Source organism: Nematolebias whitei, chromosome 17 (genome assembly GCF_014905685.2).
Source record: "Nematolebias whitei isolate Nwh7 chromosome 17, NemWhi1, whole genome shotgun sequence".
Taxonomy (NCBI): Eukaryota; Metazoa; Chordata; class Actinopteri; order Cyprinodontiformes; family Rivulidae; genus Nematolebias; species Nematolebias whitei.
In genome coordinates, this window is record NC_056514.1 from 30210112 (window position 1) to 30236574 (window position 26463).

The window sequence follows — 26463 nt, forward strand, 5'->3', positions numbered from 1 at the left end:
AAAAAAAAAAAAAAAAAAAAAAAAACTAGCACCGGTATCATGACACATCTAATCACAGAGTCTCTTTTTGTGTTATTGCTCACAGTAAAAATGTTTTTGCCATGTGTGTTCATGTGTGTGTATTTTCATTATCTGTAGTGTTGGTAAATTATCTCAGTGTAGTTGACAGAATTTAATGAAACCCTCAAAGTATTCACTGGATATGCATCTACAACTGATGACATTTTAGAGTCAACCACATTCAAGATGGCCACCACTGACCTCAGGAAACAAAAAATATCAAGGTTCAAGGTAATTTATAGTCATTTGCATCACATGTGGTACATGAGGTGGAACAAAACTGTGTACACAGGGTCCCAAAAACATAAAGTGTAAAAAGAAACTGTAAATAAGGATCTGAGATATAAACTAAGTTATACGCTAAACACTAATAGTACAAAACAATACAGTAGTCCCTCGTTTATCGCGGGGTATCCTTAACCTGAAGACCCGCGATAAGCGAAAACCCACAAAGTAGGAATAGTAGTACAAGTAGTAGTTTATTGTTTTAAACCCTTCCCACACTCTTGCAATATTCCAAACAATGTTTCTAAACTCTAAATGCTCTAAAAGAGCACTGAATGTCATGATTTCAGCTCTCTGCCTCCTCTGCTCTCAGCCACCTGCAAGTGCTCTTGGCCACGCCCACTTCTCCGCTCTGCACAGTGAACAGCTGATCAGCTGCAGCGAGAAGTTTATCTTGCAGTGTGGGCTGCACAAATGTGCAGCAGGTGCTAAATAATTCAAAATAATTTATTTTAAATAAAAATTCCAGGCCAAACTCATCCATCAATCAGCCAAATGTGTGTCATGCCTAATCTTATTTTGAAAAACCACGACAGAGCGAGTACACGATAAACGAACCGCGAAGTAGCGAGGGACTACTGTACACCGAACAACAGCAGCACGAACATGAGTCTGTGGGTAGATGAGTACGAGTGAATGAACACAGCAGCATGAGATCAGCAGCATGGATAATCAGCAGCACATATCACCAATCAACGTTGCATTACAGTGAGTTTTTAATTGTTTTTCCACAGTGATAATCCTGATTAGAGATTTATGCATTGGCTGTAGTAACACAGCTGTAACTCTGCTGATATTAACCAAAACCTGCTCTATTAGTTGCTGAATGTTGTCTTAAACATTCTGAGCGCTATCACATGTCATCTCAAGATCAAGTCAAACAAAATGTCGTTTACAAGGTTTGTCCAAAACACGTCCCTTCTCTAATAAGATGATTTCAGTGTGAAACTCTGGCATGAAAGCTGGAAGGCGATATGGATAACTTGAATGAAAGCTAGGTCTTTATTTTATGATATTTTAATTCATTTGATTCACTCAGTGATGTTGTAAATGTAAAATGGCCAACTACAACAGTCCAAGCTGGAGTTACTCATTTAACTTGTCCTGAAAACTTAAAACAATCCATAAAACAGATCCTAATTTAGAAGTTAAAAACAACCAAGTGGTGAACCAATCGTCAAAAAAACCTCTGCAATGAAAATCAAAAATGATGCTTTGTGCTTTACTTTACCATCTGCTTGTGCTACGTCTGAAACATGAAGTCCAATACGAGCGAAAGTACTTAGAGGTTTTACACCTCGGCTAAATATTTAATCAAAAGTCAAATACTTCAGCTCCCACTCAGTGGAGCTGCTGTCGCTTCAGCTCGTCCTTGTGGAGATGACTGGTGAGGCAGAGCTCTGCCAGGATAGCTATCGCTCACTGTCAGCCATGACGGCCTGTCACTGTCCTACACCGACAATTGCCTCAGCAGCGCCACGGCAGACATGACGTGTATGTCAAGGCATTTGGATGTGACCAAACACGTTTTGACACGCCGCAGTTAGACGTGTCGTATGACCCATCAAGAGCCCGTGGACGTGGTTTTAATTTCAGAATGTTCATTGCTAAGCTCCAGACAGGAAGCGCCAGTTTGCTGAGTCGAAAACGGTTTCTCGGAAACGACAAACTTTTGTTTAAAGACGCGCTGTTTTACTTTTGGGAACTTTTAGAAATTTACGTAAACTACACGATTCAAAACTCGAGTATACATCATGATCGCAAAACGTAAGGCCAAGTGTCTTGTAGACGTACAGTATGTGATGAAGGCTCAAAGATAAAATGGAAAGCACTCGTGCACATTATGTGCATTTCCATTTCATTATTACTGCACTAGCTTGCTAAAGCTTATACAAGCACAGGAGAAGTCTTTAAAAAGCCTACCCTTCATACAAACTGACAAAGGCTTGCTCTTCAAAACCCACAGCCAATCTGTTGGTCATTACTTATTTACAAAGGCCTTGAGGCCACAGGTCCTATAAAAACACATTTGATATAGTATACACCCAGATGTTTTTTTTTCCTCTTTGCTTGTTGCAATGAAGTATCCCTTAGGCTACAGCAGTGAATCCCTCTACAGACAGCAGGCGCTGAAAGGAATAGCACATCCACCTGTATTGCAGCGTATTAGTGTGGCAAGTAGATGGATCGGTTCGGTGGGTTGATATTTAGCTGATGGCTACAGTACTGGAAAAGCTTGGGTTTTGTTACCCAAGAGTCTGGATATCACCCGCAGCGATTCAACTTGAACACCACTTTGAAGTCAACCAAACAAGGGCAAACGCCCACCTGAAAAACCAGAGGCCTTAGATCAAAGAAAATGCTAAATGATGCAAATTAATACTTTTATTTGTAACACAACTAAGCCACTTTTTTAACCACTATCTGTTACACAGTTGCACTGTACAATACAGCAATAATCAATACAGACATGTGGGTTTGACTTTCAAATGTCAAACAAACAGCAGCCGTATTAGGAATGAGAGAATAAAGTCATCCGTCTGTTTTAATTAAATTACATCTGCACCCCGCTGTAAACATCAGGCTCCAGGTCCTCTCTGTTGCGTGGCTTCCTTATAACCTGGCACTTAATGACGATGACTACTACTATTATCATTCCAGTAATGGGTTCTTGTTGAATAACAGTGTTCTCTCCAGTCAAGATCAATAAGCGCTGCTTTAATTTCATGAGACAAGATAAAAGCAAGACAGCATTTGAATTTGCCTCTCATTGTGATGATACATATCATCTGTGGCTCTACGTGCTGAAAAGACCTCAGAGGGTTCCGACAATAGAAGAATAGCCTCGGGCTATCCATCCTTTAAAGCCCGTCCCACTGCAAGGTGCTGCCATTAGTGCCAGACCTGTTCCGAGAGCTCCAGTCTCTGTAAGTCACATGTGGCATTTGCACATCTGACATGTTATTTTTCACGAAAGAGTGGGCACAGAAAATATTCAAGGTGTTCTCCATAAGACACTGGATTCCTACCTCATTATCTTGGGTGAGGAGTTTGGGGAATTTCTCATGCCGCCATTGCGTTGCTTCTTTTTGGGAGAGAGCGCAGACTGTTGGTCCTCTTCAACTGCAACAACACGAAGGGAGGATTATCGGAAAACGAGCAATCCAAAGTACATCACTGAAGAAACAGTATGGTTTGAGATCAGAGTATTTAAAAATGTATTGTGCACAGTCATATGGTGAAATATACTGTGTAGACAAGTACAGAGATACGAACTTAAAGGTGGTCATCATAAACCTTCATGCTGATTACTAAAGGTTTGATTTACCACTCAGTAATACAGAACTGTAATTCACATCAACAATTATATCAGAGACTCTAGCACCAGAGAATATTAACATCACTGCTATTCATTCTTGTTAGTACTGTACACATTTATACCAAAAACTGGATAACAGGCTTTTATTCAATTAATGTAAAAACCTGCAAGTTTTCATTCAGTACTACAAAATGAGGCATATTGTGTGCCAGTACTGAATCCCCTTTGGAATTGTTGGTCATCATGGGAGTGGTGCCCTTGGCTCGTATAATGAGGGTGGCCCTCTTGCCCGAGTGATTTATGTACAGCTTAGATACCCTTCGGACAACGTCTTTATCACTTCACCAAACTGAGCTGTGCCGAGCGAAGTATACATTTTACCTATGGGTCAAGTATTCATATATTTCATCAAGGTGATATAGTTGAAGAAAACTAATCTCGGGCAGTCACAAAGAAAAACGAACAAGCAGAGGGAGAAGCGGTTTCAGTAATGGCACTTTAACAGTCATCATTCAGTGGGAATGGCTTGTTACGGGTTGTTCAGGTTGTTAAAAACACTTTATTGTCTTTTTAGTGATGCTTCAAGCTGTGAACTAGTTTTTTCCCCCTTTGAACATGGGGACAACCTGCACGCTTTCATTAGTTTTAAAGTGTCAAAGATGATGCTTTCTTGCAGATGAACACATGGTTTCCTGATAGCATGACTAGGACTGACACCATAATGGAGAATGCTGAAATACACAAGGCCTCCAGTGGAGAGGGACGCTCAACACCCGAGCCCTTCACATCTTGCTCGGCCTGTTCAATATTTAATGTTTCACAGCTGACAGCTGCGCGCACTGGGTCATCAGTAAAGAATGTTACACATGTAAGCACTTCAGCCTTGCAAGCACATGCTTTGGTTGTGTTATTTATGCTGGTGTAGCTTCTTAGTGATGTAGGACATGGTAAATACCCCCCCCCCCCCCAAAAAAAAAAAAAATTAAAACAACAACTTGACTTCTGTAGTTGAAGATGTTGGCTTACTATCAGGGTGCTTTCTTAAATAAAAACACTAGGGAGTGTGGAGTTGCACACTTTTAAACTGCCCAAGATGCTCCATTATATAAGCTAGATTCACATGCAGATTAAACTCACGACCCTCACAACGGAGAGTCATTAGGGTCTTTGTTTGTCTGGCTTTGGTCACCTGCATATAGGTGTTGATTAGAATACACATGGCTGGGTAACAAGATTAATGTTCCATTATATAAGATGGATTTACGTGCAGATTAAACTCAACACCCTCACAACGGAAAGTCATTAGGGTCTTTGTTTGTCTTGCTCACAAAGACAGGCTTTGGTCACATATATGAAGGTGCTAAATAGAGTACAAATGGCTAGGTAACAGGCTTAATGCTCTATTATAAGTTTTAGAAAACTAAAGTCTGAGACCTCCTCAGGCATGTAAAGACAAACAACTCTCTGTTGTGAGGGTTGTGAGTTTAATCTGCTTGCGAACATTGGTTATGTACCAGACATTCTGGAAAAGTGTTTGTAAGTTCAATCACACAAAAAAAAATTAACTCATTAGAAGAATCTGTTCAGATGTCATGATTGAACTTTTTTTTTTAAATGTACCAGACCTTGTTTTGCAGTAAAAAAAAAAAAAAAAAAAAAAAAAAAAAACCTTAACACCACAACCTCCATCCTTTTTTTTATTATTATTATTGAAAAATCTAAGATGAAACCAAAACATCTGCAACAACAGAGGTCCAGTTGTTTTATTTTTATTATGGGGGGGAGTTTGTTGTGTTGCTGAGGTCAAGCCCATCAAGCACACCAAGGGTAGGAGGTGGCCTTTACACTGCCTCTGACCAAGTTTGGCGTTACTGGAGTGACTGGGATGGTATCTGCATTTTACTGGCAGGCTTCGCGCCTGCTTCAGTCGCTGGCTGACCTGGACCAGGTCTCCAGAGCCCCGGAGACTCAGTGTCAGAGCAGAGGGCTTGGTGGGAGGCAGTAGGTTTCCCTTGCGATTGTTTACCAAAGGGATGGACACATCAGCAACTCGGTGGGGCCGCGTGCAGACCTGGTTGCCTGATGGGTTCTGGCTCAGTTTATCTGATTTATGAGAAAATAATGACCGGATTAGAGGGCTGTTGTTTACATGTAGATGAAGAGGAGTCAATCAGCAGCTATGTAAGGCAAAACACTCACCTAAATAAAATAAAAATAAACTCAGACTTCTAAAAAAAAAAAAAAAAAGTAGTAGTTTTGTGATTTAAGTGAGTTTAATTCTTCCAATAAAACAAAGTTGTGACGTGATTTAAGCCGACTTCAATGGGACCTGCAGTGCACGAGTTAATAAAACATTTTAATAATTTAAAGACAATCTCTGGTTTCGATGGATAACTCTTTCTGGCACAAGAATGCTAATAGCTGAATAATTTAAAAATATATATCTTTATTTTAACGCCACTTAACCACTTCATAATGCCACAGATGACATTTAGCGACTTTGATATTTATTATAAAGATACATTAATAAGCATGCTTTCAGGTGTTCCAGCAATTGTTTTGTCACAAAAAAGTAGACGCCATGAATGACCAGCCAAGAGCTGCCGTGTGCAGTTTATTCCTAAAACAAGATCAATTCAGTATCTGTCGGTGTTTTAAAGGAGGCAAGCACTAGGGAAAATAAAAACAAAAAGAGAAGCTTATTTAGTTGGGAGGGGGATGTCTTCAGGTTAAAATTGGAGAAGAGAGATGATTATTTTAACGGTCAGCTGTCTCGCAGATTATCCTCCCTGTTTCAGACCTCCAGTATATATCTGCCTCATGTCAAACATGAGCAACACTTCTTCAGGACAACACGATGTGGCACATTTGCTGCAGAGACCCCGGTTAAAGTTGACGACACTCAGATGATGGCTAGACAAAACCTAAAAGTATCAGATCAAATAGTTTATTATTTTTAAATTCAGTTAGGCTTACTAGCAGAAATCAAATGCCATTATATTTTCTTTTCACCCAAATATTTACTTGAAGTGTGTTTCATGATATAGTGCATGTGCATTTACAGTGAAGCAGTAGCTCCATCTACTGCCGAGCCGTAAATGACACCCAACACCAAACGTTTTGCTCTGCATGTAACAGTGCACGGTAATGGATGACGACGGTGAGATGCAGCAGGTTAGAGATGGATCAGGTGGCGACAGCTGAGAACGCACGTGTGGAAGTGCAAAAGACAAAAGAGAGAAGAACTTACTTGATTTGATATATCCGTTATAGCTATTTTTAGCTGAGAAGACAAAGAAAGAGACAAGAGGTTATGGGAATAAACGGATAATAATGAAAGCAAATTAAAGATGACAACAGCAAAAGGGAGGCTGAGGTGCTCGTTTAGGACTCATAAACATAGAGATGAGCCCCGAGGTCAAAGTGGACCAAGCAAGGAGAAATAAAACACAAGTCAACCAATTTTCATACAAACAGTCATGTGATGAATCTGATATGCTACATCAAGCAAATTAAGAGGATTAGGTGTTTAAGCTGAGATCATTTGAAGGTTAAAGGGGGACCCAATAATTTTCCTAAACAATCGGAATGTCAATAAATGTAACAATTTGGATATCTTTAATATTTACTGTATGAAAAACTCATTGTAATTTTGATTCCTTAGTGAACATTTCCAGTTTGCTATAACAAAGCAAAAACATTCAGTGTCAAAACAAATACAAAATAAATAAATCTTTCTGCTGTTCCCTCTTCAGGGGGGTCTCCATGTCCTCTCTAACTGCATCCACATAACTCCTCGTCTTTTTCCTGGCAGCCGCGTTTCTAACATCCTTCTACCAATATAAAAAATAAATAAATCAATTCATAAAAAATATATTGTGAAAATGGTGCCAGTTTATTGGTTCAGCTGCCAGTTCTCCTCTGATATACAGTATTTTATATATTTCAAGAAAGTGGCTTGTCCATACTACTCTACAAAAGTGCATAAAGGTCTGTCACAATAAACATTAAATCAATTAATCGCATGATAAATGAAAATTATCGACCTCATTTTCATTTATCGGCTTTATCGTTTCTTTGTGTCTCTCTCTTTCTACTGAAGACACTAGATGACAAAAAGGTCAACTCCGGTGCTCTTCAGTGACCCCTCCTTTTATTTTTTCCTCTTTAAAATGTCCAAAATCGCGTTTTTGGATTGGTAAAAGCAACTAAGCTGAGAAGCGAGCTGAGCTGAGCTAACAGGCCGACCTCAAGAAAAAACCTCCGTCTTGTCGAAGCTCCAAACTTCACGGTTGAAACCCGTGCCGTCGTGTAAAAAGTTGTTTTTCTCTGCAAAAAGAAGCTGAGAACTATTTTTTTTTATTAAAAGCTTTGTGTGAAAACTGCTACGCTAAAGAGCTCAAACCACACCGAGAGTCCGCCATTTTGAGAATTAAAGAGACAGCCCATGTCACGTCAAGGGGCCTCCCTCCTATTTTTCTTAAAGAGACACGCTGCTCGCTCCCTCACTATCCATCCTTCGCTTCAAACAGTTTTATACTGCCATACGGTGGTCAAAAAAAGGTACTACATGCAAACCAAATTAAACAATTCTTCTTAAAGTTGACAATAATTACTAATTATTGTCAAATTTCAAACAATGTTATCGTTTATCGCAATCATTTCTGAGACAATCGCCCAGCAACATTTGTTATCGTGACAGGCCTAAGTGCACACAGCTGCTGTTTACAGTTAAAAACGTAATGGTTAGATTTCTAGATCTGCCTTAAGCTTTTTGCATAAAACAACATTTGCAAGGTGCTTTTGTCCACCAAGTTTCTGGAGCTGTATGTATTTTTCTCAGATTTGTCCAGGAGAACCTGCGTAGAACTTCCTGTGCTTCACTTCTTGTGTTCGTGAACGCCACACTTGCTCATTAGTGACTTAGTTCAACCCCTTGCTCACAATAAAGGTCATGCATTGAGCTGGGGGCTGGACAGTGACAGCAATGTTCAAACGGAGACCTTGCTGGTCCTGGCATCTGTCGCCTGCAATTGGAGGGCGTGAGCGGAGTTACAGGACTAACAGGCTAGCATCTGTCCCACAACCGGAGTAAAGCAGAGGGGTGGGGGCATTTGGCTGCCTGGTGGTTAGGAACTGTCACACCGAGTTTCATGACAACCGGTAGCACTCCAAAAATGAAAATGCAAACATAATTTTCATGTCAGGCTGTATAAGGTCTTGCTCCGTGCGACTCCTGCACCGCGTCGACAGCGACGCCGGAGCTACGCTCAAACTTTGGTAGCTGGGCGGATCTCGCAGCACACCACCCTGGGAGACACGAGGAGGGGTGGAAACGCCCTTAGATCCTCAGTTATGCAAAGAACAGTAGTTAATCCAGAATCTACTAAAACCGTGTGACAGTCTAAAATGTTTTCCAGCAAAATGCATCAACGCTTCAGACACATCCTTCACGGCTGCTGCCATGCAGCAGAACAAAAGCCTCGGGCTTTAAAGAGAAATCGCACTAAAATGATGAATTCTTGCAGCTCTGTTCAAACTCATTCCTACGCAGCCATGTGTCTTTTGTCCCTTCTAAAATGAAAATGATTTCACTCAAGGTTATGAAGCTAAAGGTAGAAGTGTTTCCTACAACTCAGGCAAATGAAGCCTGTTGGATGTGTTGCAGATTCTACCCTCAGAGCTTGTATGAGCGTTTCATCTTAATTTAATAAAACCACTACATTAACCTCAATATGCACTGAAATCCCAAAGGCCCCCAAGGTGTTCTCAAAAGCATTTCTTAAATTATCAGTGTCATCTACTTGTAAAAACATTCCCAACCCTATACTGACCACGTCTTTCTACAGGGTAATGTAGGAACATATTTAGATTAAATACTGCGTTTATTTTTGCAGAAAACAAGGAATTTGCTCCCTGTAGCGACATTCTTTGAGTATTTTTTTTGCACTCTATCAAAATCAAACAAGCACATTTGAGTAAAAGCATTGAAATGCTCAAACAGTGCATCTGTTGGGAGTTCTGCTGCAGGATTGAGCTGCTTTGTCTCTAATTTATTACATATTGGTGATGTCGCTGCAAAGGGATTTGCTTTCCGGTCTGCAAGAAATGCCACAATATTCATCTCAATTCAGATAAAGATTATTTGAAGAAAACTGCAAAACAGTCAACCAGCATGCTTCAAACAGTAAGAGATCACCTCCGAAAGAGGTGATGGAGGGAAGAAAAGCACCAGCTGACTGAGCAAAGTCAGAAGGCCAAAGCAACATGTATGTATGTCCATGACGGCGACGACACAGCAGAGCGGAGGCTGAAAACACACTGCACAACGCAAACAGCAAGGAGCACATGTCACGTCGACAACTTACAGGCACGCAACGTGGCTGAGCAATCATTAACAGAGACAGCAGAGAGTTTGATGTTCCGTCGAGGGGAGTCTGAGCTACAACGCACATTAACCGGCATGCAAGAGCAGCCCTGCTTTGAGCGTCCGCGGTCAAAACAACATGCCAGTCGCATTTTCTTGTAGGCGGACTTCTTGGCTACAGTCATGGGTTCAGACAAGAGGAGAGGGAGAGCGGGTTAATGTGGAGAAGTGGACAAAGGTAGACAAAAGGGTACAAAGGACGGCTTCTGCTGGGAGGATCATGATACACTTTGACGTGACGGCGAGCACGTGTTAAAAAACGCTAACTCGTCCTGCTTTAGTCACACCAAGTCAATTTGTTGGATTGTATTGAGTTTAATCACCAGCAGAAGAAAACTTAAATCTTTTGATTGCCTGGCTTCACCCCTTCCCCTCATCTAAACATGACCCAGAAAAGCTTGTACTCACTATGATGAAATACTACACATACTATTTTAAAGGTTTCATACTTTCACAGGCAAGATAGCAAAACTTTTAAATTTTACAAGATTCAATGTATACTGTATGTAATGTTTGTTCAAAATACTATCAATATGGTGGAGAAACTGCAACAGTTGATTTGTAATTTTAGCAATTTTCATAATGGTATGGTATATCCTTTTTATCGCCAGTTAATTTGATAAATGCTCCTTATTTCTCATCCTGGTGACTTTCTAGCTGTTCTTGTTTAGATGTTTGCTATGGACCAGTGGCGACACCTGCTGGTCAATTTGGGGATTACAAATCATTTCAAGAGGCATGAAGTAAATCGACTTTGACAAAAACACATTATCTACTTTTCAAAGTATTTGTCTAGTGTATTCCCAGAACTTGTAATATTGTTAAAAATATTTAAAAGACATAAAAATGTGGAACCCAGGCAGCAACCACCACCGAACATGCAACATTTAAAGGTGCATTCAAACAGGTCACTTCGATCAGATGCAGGGTTGTCATGCCAACCCAAACAAGTCCTCCTTACTCACAATATATCACTACAAAGTGATTATTTTTATAAAAGCGTGTCAAGTTCCAAAGCAGCAAGAAAAGAATACATGAGAAATGAAGGTTACATGTTATAACAAGACAATCTGAAACAAAAAGTTATTTTTTTTCAACAACATCCTTAATCCAACTACATGTGGGATTAAATCTTTTAGTGACTCTTAACATAACCATTATAAAAGCTGTGTAACAATAAACAGCAACAAACTAGAGAAAACAGCCTCAAAAAGAAAAACAAGGTGGTTGTAATATAATTAGGTTAAATCTCTTAAATGAATTTACTCATCAGTGAGGGAACTTGGAGAAAGATACGTTACAAGATTTTATCAAATGAACAATTAATGCAGCATCTAAGTGGTTTGGACAGGTAGAGTTTAGAGATCTGAACACATTACTGCTCCGTGTGCATTTAATGTGAATGAACTTACATTTCTTGCATCCACATTTCTTTATTCTTTTGGGGTCGGTTATGTCATCGTGACAGGCCTTGCAGTAAAACAGCGCTCTGCAAAAGAAGAACGTTCCAATGATGGAAGAGACTTCATTCAGTCTGGATTTGGATTCAGATTACTTTGATTAAAATTTAGAAATAGTATTTAGAATTAGCACAAAAAGCAGTCTTTGCATGCAGGCAAAAACATAAAAATATGACTTAGCAGTTGAAAACTTAAAATAAATATATTGAATGAATGAATGAATTTCTTAAGTAAAAGGGAGTGACAAGAGTCAGGTTGCAACATATGTTAACAGTTTTTATTTTTTTATTCTTGTTAAAAAATAAAATAAAAAACGTACGGCAGAGAAGTCCAAATAATTAGTTTTATGTCCTGAAGTGTTTATGTTAATTCTTTTTGACGTGTTTATACAGCTGTACAACAGTCCATCACTACTTTGCGGTTTGACTTTCACGGACTCGCTCTTTCGTGGTTTTTCAAAATAAGATTAGACATGACACAACTGGCTGATTGATGGATGATTGTTTATTTAAAATAAATTATTTTAAATGATTTGGCACCTGCTACACCTGTGTGCAGCCCACAGGTGCAGGGAGAAGCTCCCTCCTGCAGCCTGTCATGATCTCCGCTCTCTGCCACGCCCACTTCTCCCCTAGAATCACACTCGTGCTCATCACTCCCAATCTCCCTCATTCTGTGTAAATAAACAATTTAAATACTGTACTGTAATAGTTTAAATAAACAATTTAAATACTGTACTGTAATAGTTTAAATAAACATTCCATGCTGCATGAGCAGCTTTATTTTAAACAATCAAACCCAACCAGAACGGAGTCTTTAGTCTCCCCTCGGCGAACAGCCAGGCCACCGGGAAATATCCTGATGCTCTGACAGTTCACCCCCAACCTGCTGCAATCATTTTAAATAATTTATTTGACATAATTTTGGACCTGTGATTGTGCTTTTATTTTGTTTTTTGTTGGGTTTTTGTTTGTGCACTGCGCTTCTCTGGTGCTTCATGTTACAAATAATTTAAAATGAATTATTTTAAACAATTGCAGCAGGTTAGGGGCAAATTCAGAGAATCAGGATATTTCCCGGTGGCCTGGCCGTTTGCCAAGGGGAACTAAAGACTCGGTTCTGGTCATGCTTGATTATTTAAAATAAAGGTGCTCATGCAGCTTGGATTGTTCATTTAAACTATTACAGTACAGTATTTAAATTTAAATAGTTTATTTACACAGAAAGAGGGAGATTGGGATCCTCAGCAGAAGGAATCATGAAGTCCTCTAAAACATTCTGGTAGATTATTGCGGTGACCTTGGATTTAAGAAAGCAGAGTTTACAAACACCTGCACCGGACATTGCACCGCAAATCTGGATATTTCACACAGGACCTCAAGCAGTGTGGGCTCTGTTCCTCACCCTTCTTCCTCCAAACCCTTGGACCTTGATTTCCGAATGAATGGCACACTTTACTTTCATCGGAAAAGAGGACCGAGGAACCCGACAGTTGTAGCCCATCTCCCGGATGCGTTTGAATGTGGTGGGTTTTGAAGAATGTGGTGGTTTTTAGCTGTGACTCCGGCCTCATTCTACTCTTTCCGGATCTCTGACAGATTATGAAATCTTCTCTGTCTGAAAATCCGCTCAAGCCCATGGTCATCTCTTTTGCTGGTGCATCTTCTCCTGCCACATTTTACCCTTCCACTTGCCTTTCCATTGATGTGCTTGGACACAGCACTCTGTGAACAGCCAGCCTCCTTAGCTATGAACTTTTGTGGTTTACCCATCCTATGGGGGGTGTCAATGATGGTCTTCTGGCCAGTTATGTCTGCAGTCTTCCCCATATTGAACCAAACTGAGACAATTGAACCAAACTGAAGCAATTTAATGACACCTGGGGAAACCTGTGCAGCTTTGAGTTTAGTAGATGATTAGTGTCACACTCAGTTTAAAACATTCATGCCCTGCAAAATTTGGCCTGATTTCTCCACAGTATTTAAATTTTTTTGAAATCCTGTTTTCATGGGTTTAATGAGCTGGAAGCCCAAATTATGTAAAAATAAACAAATACTTGAAATCGTTTGAATTGTGGGCCCTGAATCTATCATCTATTAAAGATTAACTTTTTGAATGGAATTATGGAAGTTAAACAACTTTACTACTACTTGAACTACTATCTCTACTTCACTGTTTTCCTACTTATGGGGGGGGGGGGGGGGGGGATGGTCACACCTGCGATAAATGAGGGACTACTGTACTTACAAATACACTCTTTGATAAAATTATTCCAAACTTATCTTACCAAAATTTTTATTTTTTTGGTCATAAAGTGTTGACACTAATTGTTTACACACAAAAACATTCATATGTGTGAGTATGCATGCGCTAATAGAGAATTGTTTTGCACATCCGTACCCGTTGTTTTAATTTTTAACTTTAACTGAAAAAGGTACGTTTGTTTTATATTTCAATCGTGATCACGTGAACACGTCCTCGGGTCTCGTTCGTTACCTCTTTACTTCTTTGGCGTCGCTTGCAATGAAGAAGCCCAACGTCCCCTCCTGCATTTTCACATGGTTGCCAGGGTTGATCAGCGTGCTGGATCCATCAATGGACCAAAGATAAACAAGCAGAAAGTTATATCCCTGATTACTGGCAGCGATATGTTGCTGTCAAAGTCGTTCCCACAACGTTTGGCAGGATATATTTTGTTTATTAAATGAAGCAGCAAAAAAACAGAGGGGTGACACTGCGAAGGGTAAAAACGAGTATGAAAACGAAGCTTATTCTGTGTGAACCAATTCAGATGTCAGTCGTTTGTTGAAGATCAAACAAGCTGATTTGAAGGATCATCACCGACAGCGAGCACACAATCTACTGTGATCACAAACACGTACCTGCTCTCCCGTTGGTCCGACTTGTACTCTATGGCTATCAGGAGCAATTTGAGCTTCACGTAGCAGAGTCTGCAAAACACAACAATTACATCAGAATACACACGGACTAAATATTGATTTACCCATAATCGCCTTGTGGGTCTCTTCTCATGTCTGAGGACTGAATCTTTTTATAACTGATAACGGAGCTAAAGTGGTTTCCTTTCAGTCACAATGACCCTTATGGAAGTGGCTGTTTTGTCACAACCGGCAAGGATGGTTGGTTCAAAAAGTAAAACTGAACTGAATTTCTTCTAAAATGAAATTCAAAATAATCTGAAACAATATATCCCATCCAGAAAGTTAAAAAAAAAAAAAAAAAAAAGTCAATAAAAAGGAAACATTTTACGATGCTTACTCGCAAATTACCGGGAAGGATAAACCCACAAAGGCACTTGAAAGGTACTCGGTGTACATCTCATTGGCTACTCCTTCAAGGTAATACTTCTGCCACGTGTCCTCTTCAATCTGCACGAGAGAAAAACTTATTCTACACAAAATACAGAGACAGGTTCACCAGCCCACCCAACACTGCATTTGTAGAATCAACGTCTCTTTTGTTGTGACAAATTCACTTTGAAGTCCCGTCTCACTACCTTGATAAAGGACCTCATGGAGAACAGGTTGGCCAGCATGGTGGAGAGGCCCTGAGCCAGGCAGCTCTGGGCGATGAACCCAAGCTTCAGCTCTGCAAGGCAAATAGCATCATCTCCCTCCTTCCAGTTCCAGCTGGGGATGTTCAAAAGGTGGGCCTACAGTAGGGAAAAAAAATGAAAAACATTAAAGTATATATATAAATACCTCGTAAACATTAGTAGATTTATTTAAGGTTTACACAGTAACAGACTGCGACGATTCCTGTGAAAGGCATCCCGACCTTATTGTGGTACTGCAACATCTGGGTGATTATTCTGATCTTTGGATGGTAGTTCTTGATAGATATCACCCTGACAAAACAAAAACAAAAAAGAAGAACGCCAGAACATCTCAGCTGTGTTTGTACGGCCTCTTTCAGTTCTTGCTCATTTTGTGTCAGCACATCTGATTATTTGCAGTGAGAATCAAATCTGAAGCACTTTGTTCACCGTTCTTGCTGCAGAACGTGTAACGGATACTGCTGCGTGCGGTTTGAGTGTTTCTGCTAAATGCGCTGCAGGGCGCATGCATGCTGCCATTCTTTTTAAGTGAATTTGTAGACATAAAAGCAAATGATTTTTTACTGCATGGTGAATGTAGGCAAAATTATTTCATATCAACTTAGTCTAAATGCGATAAAACATAATGTTCTTCTCTCATAAAGCTGAACAGTGTGCTCAAAGAATGGTTTAAAACTGGTTTGTCTTCTAAAAATAAAGACAACTGACTTTATCTGAAGGCTGTGTTAAAAAGTTGGTCCAGTTTCAAAATTATTCTGACTGCTAATCCTATTCCGTCCATTTTTTGGCACGACTCTCGTCCCGCTGTTTTAAGCGATTTCAGCAATTTAGACATCAAAATGTTCAGCTTGTTCAGGAGAAGGGCACTATGACTTTTGGTTTTGGTGCAACTTTAGCTTTTTTGAAATATTTAGCCTTTTCTGCCACTTTTTTCCTCAGAGAAAATGAATCGAGCTAAATTTACATCCTTCAAATCTTTAGATCTGTTTACAACATATTACTGTTCCTTTCACATTTTGTTCTGGATCAGCTTCTTTCAGCTTCCTTGTTCAAATTTAAACTTTTTTTCAGCTACTTTCAGCTGTGTTGTGCTCCTTTTGAATTCTGCAAACCAATATTTTTGTGCCTCTTCAAACTTCTTTCTGCAAGTTTCAGCTTTTTATGCTATTTCAGCTACTATTTAGCTGTTTTATGTTAATTTTAGTGTTTTCAGCTAATTCCTCATTTTTTGCACTCATTTCAACTTTTTTCAGCCTACTTCAGCAAAAATGTGCTCCACTTCCTTCTGGTAATTTAAGCTTCTTTCTGATTTTTTTTAGCTACTTTTCGGGGGGGTGCTAATTTCAGCCTTTTTTCAAATAATTTCTATATTCTGGTGCTCATTTCTGCTTCATTCAGCCTAATTCGGCAAACATGTTTATGCCTTCTTCTGCTAATTTAAGCTTTTTCTACTTTTTCAACCACATTTCAGCATGTTTCTTAGCTAATCTTTAGCTGTTGTCAGATAAATTCAAGTTTTTGTAGTAACTTCTGCTACTTTCAGCCTAATTAACTTATTTCTGCTCATTTCTTTTTTCAGCTAGTTTCAGCTTTATCTGCTATTTAGCCGTTTTATGATAATTTTAATGTTTTTAGCTCATTTCAGCCATTTTTGCTTCCTTCTGATAGTTATTTTTTTGCAATTTCCTAATTTTTGTGCTAATTTCAGCTTATTTAAACCTAATTCAGCAAATATGTGTTCTTTCTGCTTTCTTCTAATTCAGGCTGTTCCATTTCTGCATTTTTTAAGCTAATTTCAGCTGTTTTTCAGCAAGTTCTTTTGCTATAAGCATTCATACTCAATTTTCACAGAAAACACAAATCAAACAAATAAAATAGTCAAGCTCTGGTCTGTTCCTTTAAAATATTTGGCCGTTTTGTTTAATTTTTAAGTTTACCCATTTTGATCATCTAGAGAAATCTTTTTTTTTATTTTTTTTTTAATGTAAACATTTAAAGCTTCCATGTAATTAAACAAAAAAAAAAAGGAGTCATGTAAAAATGTAAAAGATAAATATTAAAAAACAGTTAACACCTTCATACACAACATAGGAGAAATGTTTAAACTTATTATAAATGCAGTTTCCACCTTATAAACTGAACCGTACCTGGATTTCTGCAGCTAACTGTAATTTTGCACGAAAACAGCAGTCAAATAAAATAAAATCTGTAATCTGGTCTAATCTGCAGACCTCATAATGTTGGAAGCATCCTCAGCATCGGGGTCAGCACAGTATTTGTTGGCTAAGATCAGGCACGCATCAGCTGATTCAATCTAAAAAATAAAAGTTATCCAATCATAACGCAGTATTAAAATACAAATTAGAGTTTCTGTCAGTGGCAGAGATTGAGGATTATATGTTACCTTGACTCTGGCCAGGTCATGTGGGTTTAGGACAGATCCTTGGTAAAACTCTACTTGGGTGAAATGACGCTTGAACAAGGCTTCCAGCTCAAGATTAGGGGAAATACTAAGGAGGAGAAAAATAAGGAGAAATGTCAAAACATTAAAATCCACCGACTTTTCTCCTCAGACGTGCTTTGATTCTCAAATACGCAGGTAAACAACCAAATGTGGCACTTACTTATGGAGAAAAACAATTTCTACATTGACATCGTCCCTGTCCTTGTGTAGGAAGTCTTTTAGGAAGTTTGACACACTCTCCAGTGTTATATGACCGCAGACCACAATGTGCCTGAAAAAAGGAGGCGCAGAACAATAAAAAAAACCTAAAACGCACAGAGATAAACAATGTTTGCTAAAATCTAAAAGTTGAGCTGAGAGGGACGTCATAGACATTCACAGGGATGAGCTGAATCCTGTGTAAATATAACAGCTACAGTTAAAACGGGCGATGCTTGACGTTCTGAATACGATAAGAAGGTCACAGAGCATTATGGATTTCAGCATCAGATTATAGAATATCACTTTACTGGGATGGAGATTATTAACATCAACACACAGTCCCGTTTGACTGCAGCCTCTTTACATAAAACTACAGTTTGGTTGTAACTGTCTTAATGATACATTTTTAATTATCTATGCAAGCAGCCTTTTTAGGTGTTCACTATAGTAAATGTTTCATAAAAACATAAAGGACACTTTGAGACTTAAATGCCAGAAATTGTAATAGTGTGAATATTTATGAAGCATTCACACTATTGTGATCCATTTTTCTTCCTCACATTTTTCAGCATCTTTCTCTTTCCACACTTTTTGTGCTATTTCAACAAATCATACATCGAAACATTCAGCTCGTTCAGGAGAAGAGCGCTATGAGTTTTGGTATTTGTGCAACTTTAGCTTTTAGAATAGTGTTGTTTTTAATGTGCTTTATGAATAAAGTTGTATTGTATTTTTAGCCTTTTCTGACAATTTTTTTTCTCATAGGAAATGAATTGAGCTCATTTTAGATCCTTCAGACCTTTAGATCTGTTCACAACCTTTTACTGCTCCTTTCACATTTTGTTCCGGTTCAGATTTTTTCAGCTTCTTTGTGCAGATTTAAACTTTTTCCAGCTACTTTCAGCTAATTTCAGCTGTTTTGTGCTTCTTCTAATGTCTTCCTGCTAATTTCAGCTTGATATGATCCCCTAAGCTTATTTCTGCAAGTTTCAGCTTTTTCTGCTATTTTAGTTACTATTTAGCTGTTTTTATGATAATTTGATCTTTTTCAGCTAATTCCACATTTTTTTTGCACTAATTTAAACTTTTTTCAGCCTAATTCAGCAAAATGTGCTCTCTCCACTTCCTTCTGGTAATTTAAGCTTCTTTCTGCTATTGTTGCTAATTTAAGCTTTTTTCCAAATAATTTCCACCTTTTTGTTCTCATTCCTGCTTCTTTCAGTCTAATTGGGTAAACATGTTCTTTCTGCTTTATTCTGCTAATTTAAGCTTGTTCTACGTTTTCAGCTACCTTTAACTTTTTTTTTTTAGCTAATTTCAGCTGTTTTCAGAACAGTTCCAAGTTTTTCGTGGTACTTTCGGCCTAATTCAACCTTTTTCAGCTAATTCCACTTTTTTTTTTAGCTTATTTCAGCTCTTTCCACTTCCTTTTGGTAGTTTAAGCTTCTTTCTGCCTTTTCAGCTACTTTTCAGCTATTTCTCGCTAATTTGAGCGATTTTTAGCTAATTTGCTAATTTTTGCGCTCATTTCTATTTCTTTAAACCTAATTCAGCAAATACGAGTTCTTTCTGCTTTCTTTTGCTAAGTTAGGCTTGTTCTTCCATTTCAGCAACATTTCAGCAGGTTTTTAGCTAATTTCAGCTGTTTTTCCAGCAAGTTCTTCTGAAATGAGCATTCCCACTGCATTTTCACAGGAAATGCAATTTTTCTAGTTACTTGAGCAAGTCAGTCCAGTCTTTTATCATTGAAAGTAAAAATACAAATTAAAAAAAGCAGTGATTAGTAAAATAAGAGACAGAGGAGAAACAGAAAGTCAAAATAGCCTCTCTGCTTGGACACAATAAAAGTTAACATTCAATATTTTTCTATAATTGATAAATTAATGTTATTCATGTGACAATACAAAATGTTTTTGTTAATATATTCTAGTTAAATTATTAACAAAACATTATAAACAGTAAGCTCTCAATGACTTTCATATTCTGCAATAATTAGATCAATAATGACCAACAACTTGACCTCTAAAATTAATAAACATTACAACTAGAATAAAATTTACCTCAACACAAAAGGAATTACATCATTATGCAGCAGACAATTCCTAATTTAGCATCTTGTTTTCTGAATATTTTTACATTGCAATCAATTAAAGCAGTGCTTCTAAATACAGTATTGTTTAAACTAGAACAAAAACATTTATAAATACTGGAACTAATAAATGCATGAGACACATTTTGAGGCATTTGAGGCACTCAGCAGAATTTCACTGTCTTTAGTAACATCTGCAGAGCTTTTAAGGTGTACAGTTTATATTAAAAGAATAGTGTGGCATTTTGGGGTAAAACACTTTTTTTGCTTTCTTGCAGGGTGTCAGACAAAAAGATCAAAGCTATTTTATGATTCATGGAGCTCAGAAGAAGAATCAGTCTGTTTGGATCTGAACCAAAATGAAAAATATACATTACTGACACTTGCAAAATTATAAAGAGTGTCTTCCAACACATACATATTATGTATCTATGGTGATGTCATCACAAGTGGACAGTGGGGACTTTAAGGACGCGTGGAGAAGTCAAAATAAATTGTCATTAGGTTTAGCAGTGACGAGTTAAATGTGCACGAGCACAGTCTCACACGAAACCCCGTGAGTAGTTTTTCCTTCACATTTATTGCAGAGAAGCCAAACTCTGTAAACCAACTGCTAATTTATGAACAATACAATTACAGTAAATGTAGACAGAAGTTTCTAAGACAAAAGAATGGAGAAATTAAAATGGTTTAAGCTGTCGAACATAAAGGGCATAAACATTTTTATTGAGGTTAAAAATCATGTAGCAATAAGAATTATTTTATTGTTGATATATAGTAGTCCCTCACTACTTCGCGGTTCGACTTTTGCGGACTCGATCTATTGTGTTTTTTTGGGACAAAAAAACAACTATTACTCATGTGATTGGGACAGTACTGTACAGTAAAAAAAAAAAAAAAAAAAGGTTTGTAGGCTCAATCGTCCGGGTAGCTAACACAAAAAAGGTTCAATCATTTCATCTGGACCAGTTTCTTGTGTCCTCGGGCTGTTTCTGTGAGTAGTATCGGCCTTCTGGCCTAAAACATTTGATTGTTAATCAAGATGATTGAGTGTTTTGGACAGATGGGTCCTTTTGCATGTGTTAAAAGCCGGCTTCTGAGATTCCAACAGGAGGTTGGCTTGAAACACAGCAATGAAGGCTACTTATGGGACAGATCTGGTTGGCAGGCCATAGACTGATGAAGTCTTCTGGATGGAAAACGAAACGTTTCTCCCTTAAATATACTGGTCCAGATGAAATCATTTAACCTTTTTTGTGTACAGTAAAACGTTAACAAAAAAATACAATATTTCGGACAGGTGCCATCATTTTGTAGTTTTCTCTCGGTAAGCCTCCTCTGTATTCACGCTTATAATGATCACATTTCCCAGAGGGCAACAGGGCCCCGACCAGAAGCCCCATTTCCTTTTGCTGATAAAAACCAGAGGTACTGTAAAGTTTTGATCTAATCCGCACCCCCGGAGCAGATTCAGACTTCCAGATCCATCGGTGAATCTTGAGAGCTGATAGCCAGCCATCATGGACCTCCAAGCAAACATGAGTAAATGAAGGTCCGGCACTCCGTCCGGAGCCCATTAGGACTTTTGTCATCTCTTTCAACCCTGAGTGGGACATGTGCGGCTGATGATCCAGTGCTCCATCGGGAGCTTAACGGGATCTTTATAATCTGTTTCAACCGACCAATGATGAGTCCTGAGCGAGACGCATGCGGACGATGATCCGGTAATCCATTGGGAGCTTAATGGGACTTTTTAAAATCTGTTTCAACCAGCCAATGATGAGCCCTGAGTGGGACGCATGCAACTGATGATCCGGTGATCCATTGGGAGCTTAATGGGACTTTTTTTTTTTTTACCTCTTTCAACCGGCTGGTCAGCGGATGCATGCATGCGGCCGATGATCCGGTTGTCCATCTGAAGGTTAACCGGACTTTTGGTCCCCAAAACCCATAATAAATGAGGGACTACTGTATATTAATTTATATATAGTCCTTCGGATTTATTTAAGTTGAACAAATGTTATCATGTGGGTTGAGATTACTTTTATTTTACTAAGTACAAAAGCTCATCTATTTAAATATATTAGCAGAGCCAGAACAAAAGTCCTGATATATTCTGACTTCCTGTGTTTTTTGCAGAATCTTGTTTATCACAATCAATTCTCTCACCCAACTTTCAGCAAGAAAGCAAAAAAGGTTTCATTTTCTACAGTGCTCAATAATTTAAGCTTTAGTTTTGTTCTTAGGGTGTAGGTCAGACTGAAGATTAGGGCCAAGACTGCTCAAAAAGCAAAGCGTGGCGTGAAAACAAGCAGAGCAACACAGTGCAGGATTTTCAAGCTGAGAAAAAGAAGATTTGAAAACAAGCGTGAAGCAAGCGACGGCACACAGGACCAAATGTAGGAGTTTGTTTTTTAATCTGTGAAAGCAGAGGAACTTAATCACATGCATGCAACTTCATGGCTTTGCCTTTAAACTGAATTCTTAAAAAAAATTGTTTTTTTCTAGCGTAAACTTGTCTAAATTAATCAGTATTCTTCAGTGAGGTTTAGATTTATGGATCATTTGAATGTTTGAAGCCAAGTGAGTCCTATTCAATAAAAAATTGTGGTCAAAACCGGATTTTAGATTCTGATAAGCAGAACTTCATTCAATAGTTGCCTTTTCTGTGTGACATTAAAAACAAATATGGCTGAATGTGAGGGAGAAGTGGGTGAATAACAAAACAACAAGAATAATTGAACTGCAGAAGCAACCGCAACAAATGCACAATGACAAACATCTTAAAACACCACAAAACGTTGGATTTTCTCAACATAGACATAATTAACTAATGAATACGGAGCAAAGGTCCGTGAGTGTGCTGGTTTAATAAAAACATTTAGTCATTTGCATCAAGGGTGCTAAAATGTTTAATTCAAACACATTTATTACATTTACAAAACAGCATTTCTGCTATTTTAGCCAGCCACTCTCATTAAAAGCTTTTCTTGATTTTCCTAAAAAGCATTTTATCACTAATGGTAAATATTTTTATGCTTGTTGCAAATTCCCTCCCACCGTTATGAGTTAGTAGCATTGCACAATAATTAGATTGTTGTGTTTGACTATGAGACCCTTGAGGCAAAGCACTAAGCAATGTAATGAATTTATTTGCACACCTAATGGACACAGAGCTTAAACTGATCTAAATTCAGCTGAATCCAGCAGCATCTCATGTTAAAAGATGTTGGAAATATTAAAACCAAATTTCAGTCACCGTTTTATTGAGTTCTGGCAAATTAAAATGGAAATCTTGGGGAATTAAAAAAAAACAAAAAAAACTTGCTATCTTTGACTGTACGCTGCTGAACGTTAGCTAAACATTTATTGTGTTTGAAGATGGTGGAAAATACAGATGGTGTTTTCTGTCATTACAGTTGCTTTTCAGCCTAAAGAAAAGCTTGTTCCAGTGCTTAATTTGAGCTGGATCCTGCTGGAACAGGAGCTGAGGACGCTCTTATTTTGACAGGATGCATTCCGGCAACTGTTTGCTTGGATCCGTTAACTCTCAGGGTAATAATAAAGTTATTAACAAATGTGTCTGCCTTGAACGAATAAAACCTATATTGGACATGTAATCTGAAAGTACCGGTAATTACATAAACACTAATTTTAAACGTAACCACTTACAAGCTTCCCAATATCACATAAGAACTCCCCCTTCAAAGAATCTACGCCCTTAAAGCACAGTTATGGGTAATTTGATTAAAAACACAAAAATATAATTAAACAGCACAGCTAAACTGCACATCAGTTTTACAGTTTCAGTGGGTCATTAATAAAATTTTGATTAAAAATACGTATATCACGTATCAAAACAATAGTGCCAATTTGTCAAAATAACAGCTATCAAAACGTCAAAGACACTCCAGTTTACTTTCATTTTTTTTTAAGTCTTCTAGTTGTACAACTAAAGATCCGAGAATTGAAGCACATAAAAGCAGTGGCAATGGAGATAGTACTTGACGCTGGGGGCAGTGGGGGGTTTAGGATGCTTGAAAGAAGCAGAGCGTTCTCTATTAACACAAGGAGAGCTGTTGGTCAGGCTACTTCTAGTTACACTCTGGAATAGTTATTGAATCGAGTGTTTACTTATGTAGGTAAACGTAGATGTTTACCAACCAGAATGCAGGAAATGGCATCTACTTTATTCCAAATTCCCCCAAACCTCACTATTTGCGTTTCAGCATCGTTTGGCTTACAAATTAAGCACTGGTTAACTATATTTAGTCAATAATCACAGTTTGTAAGTGAGAAAATCCTACACGTGACACATTTAAGCATGAAAACAAAGCAAATAAAATGTGTGATTAGTTACATTTTATCTATACTTGAGCTCCCAAAGCTTTATTTTCTTAAATAAGTGAACAATCTGCATGAGGGTAAAACTAATTTCACATTTTAACATACCGTAATCAAATTTGTTTTCTAGCAATTTTATGTGTTTATAAATATAGTAAGCAAATAAAACTTTTAGGACTCAATCCAAAAAAAAATAATAATAATTCCCTTGTTTAGATCATTTTTTACAGTGTAAAAGCAGACATTTTATGATAAGCAGCTTGTACATATACACAAAGCGGTAGCAAAACAATCAACACAATCATCATGGCCAAGTTCTTCAGTCACAGTGTGACTTTTGAGCTCATTGAGATCCTTACATCTCAAATTCATGATGCTTGAACAGAAATCTGAGCATCACCAAAGTTACGAGAGGTCCACTCAAGTCACACAAAACCACACCATTACAAGTTTCTTTTCTCCCTTATTAGTTTGACTTACTTTCTGCCTCTGGTCGAGTTATAACTCCCTCCATATTTCTTCCGATTAAGGATGAGAGCAGCAATTTCTGGCACGTAGCGAGCAAACATGGCCTACATGCATGAAAAAGAAAAAGAAAAGGGCATGCAGAGAAAGCTCTACTGCGGCGGAGGCAGTAGAGCCTCCTTGAGTACTTACTTTCTCCCATTAACCGCACTATAGGAACCACCGTATTTCTTGCGGTTTCCTATTAACTCTATGATTTCAGGGACGTAGCTTGCAAACATGGCCTAAGGAGAAGATAGAAGACAGAAGAGGAAACTAAAAAAAAAAGGACAAGCAGAGAAGGGCAGCTCCTGTGGTTTTTGTTTGGGAGAGAAATTTGAGGTCGAAAGAGAAATGCTACCATTTGGTATATTAGTAATATTTGTTAAAAAGAAAGAACAATTTAAAACGTGTTGTTTTTAAATAAGAAATTACCCAAAGGTAATTGTGTGAATGTAAGCTGTAGTTATGCCACAGTTACATTTGAATAAAGTGAACAATACGAGAATGAAAAAGGAAATTAAAGGCCAATATTTACAGATATTGGAAGAGAAAGGGTGAAAAATGACAGTTGATGAGCAGGAGCCAATCTGTGGTAGAAAAATAATAAATATATTAAAAAATATATGTATAATAAAGCCTTATAAGCCATGTTTTGTCCAACAAACACACGTGTCGGGCAGATTTAAACAGCTCAGATAAAACAGATGGCAAACATTAGGACTCTTCACTGCATGTTCAACTAAAAAAAAGTTTATGCTAATGCTATGAGCAGTGATCCACAGAATCTGTTTTATATCATAAGTTTAATTCGATTTATGGTTTTACAAAAGTTTTAAGTTAACATATTTAACATTTAATAACTAAAATAGAGAGGGATCTTTACATTTTATTATACCCTTTAAAATATTTTTTTAGTGTTTTAATTTTCATTTTAACCATGCAAATATTTTGTCAGAATACTAACAGTATTTTTTTTATCTTTCAAATCACTGGGACTAAGGCACTTGTTTTATATATTGAAAGATCTGAAGCTCGACCTCTTTAAGTGGCTTTAAACATCTGTTAAGTTCCTGGCAAAAACCAATGCAGATATGTTCCCGTTTGTAGTTTTCTACACAGTCTTATAATCTAGCTTTTTTTTTTATTGCTACTTTTTCCTTTTGATTGTTCTTCTGGTTGCCATTTTGTTTTAATTTGTAAAAAAAAGAAAAGAAAATTAAGTTAAAGAAATCAGATCTCTTGTAAATGTGTCCCCGAGGCTCAATGGGATTAACCTGTATATATAAAGGTTGAATATACAGTCTGTCTTTCTGTCTCTCTCTCTCTATCGATATACCTCTCTATCGATAATTCTCTCTATTGATATATATCTCTATCGATATATCTCTCTATCGATATCTATCTATATCTCTCTCTATCGATATATCTCTATATCAATATATCTCTATATCAATATATCTCTATCGATATATCTCTATATCTCTCTCTATCGATATCTCTCTATATCTCTCTCTATCGATATCTCTCTCTCTATCGATATCTATCTCTATCGATATCTCTCTCTATCGATATCTATCTCTATCGATATCTCTCTCTATCGATATCTATCTCTATCGATATATCTCTCTATCGATATCTATCTCTATCGATATATCTCTATATCTCTCTATCGATATATCTCTTTATCTCTCTATCGATATATCTCTATATCTCTCTCTATCGATATATCT

The 26463-nt window shown here is 37.8% G+C and overlaps 1 protein-coding gene across 1 annotated transcript in view; it reads right to left on the minus strand.

Annotated features, from left to right (window-relative positions):
* Nucleotides 1–26463, minus strand: part of LOC119424021 (calcium-activated potassium channel subunit alpha-1) — a 123948-nt gene that overhangs the window by 23807 nt on the left and 73678 nt on the right. The window contains exons 9-20 of the mRNA XM_037691478.1: nucleotides 24884–24975; nucleotides 17753–17863; nucleotides 17533–17638; nucleotides 17360–17442; nucleotides 15350–15419; nucleotides 15069–15224; nucleotides 14831–14940; nucleotides 14434–14502; nucleotides 14048–14134; nucleotides 11504–11580; nucleotides 6915–6947; nucleotides 3375–3468 (exon numbers count right to left, since the gene is read on the minus strand). Of these exons, the coding sequence (XP_037547406.1) occupies nucleotides 3375–3468; nucleotides 6915–6947; nucleotides 11504–11580; nucleotides 14048–14134; nucleotides 14434–14502; nucleotides 14831–14940; nucleotides 15069–15224; nucleotides 15350–15419; nucleotides 17360–17442; nucleotides 17533–17638; nucleotides 17753–17863; nucleotides 24884–24975 (1088 nt within the window). The remainder of the gene's footprint in view (nucleotides 1–3374; nucleotides 3469–6914; nucleotides 6948–11503; nucleotides 11581–14047; nucleotides 14135–14433; nucleotides 14503–14830; nucleotides 14941–15068; nucleotides 15225–15349; nucleotides 15420–17359; nucleotides 17443–17532; nucleotides 17639–17752; nucleotides 17864–24883; nucleotides 24976–26463) is intronic.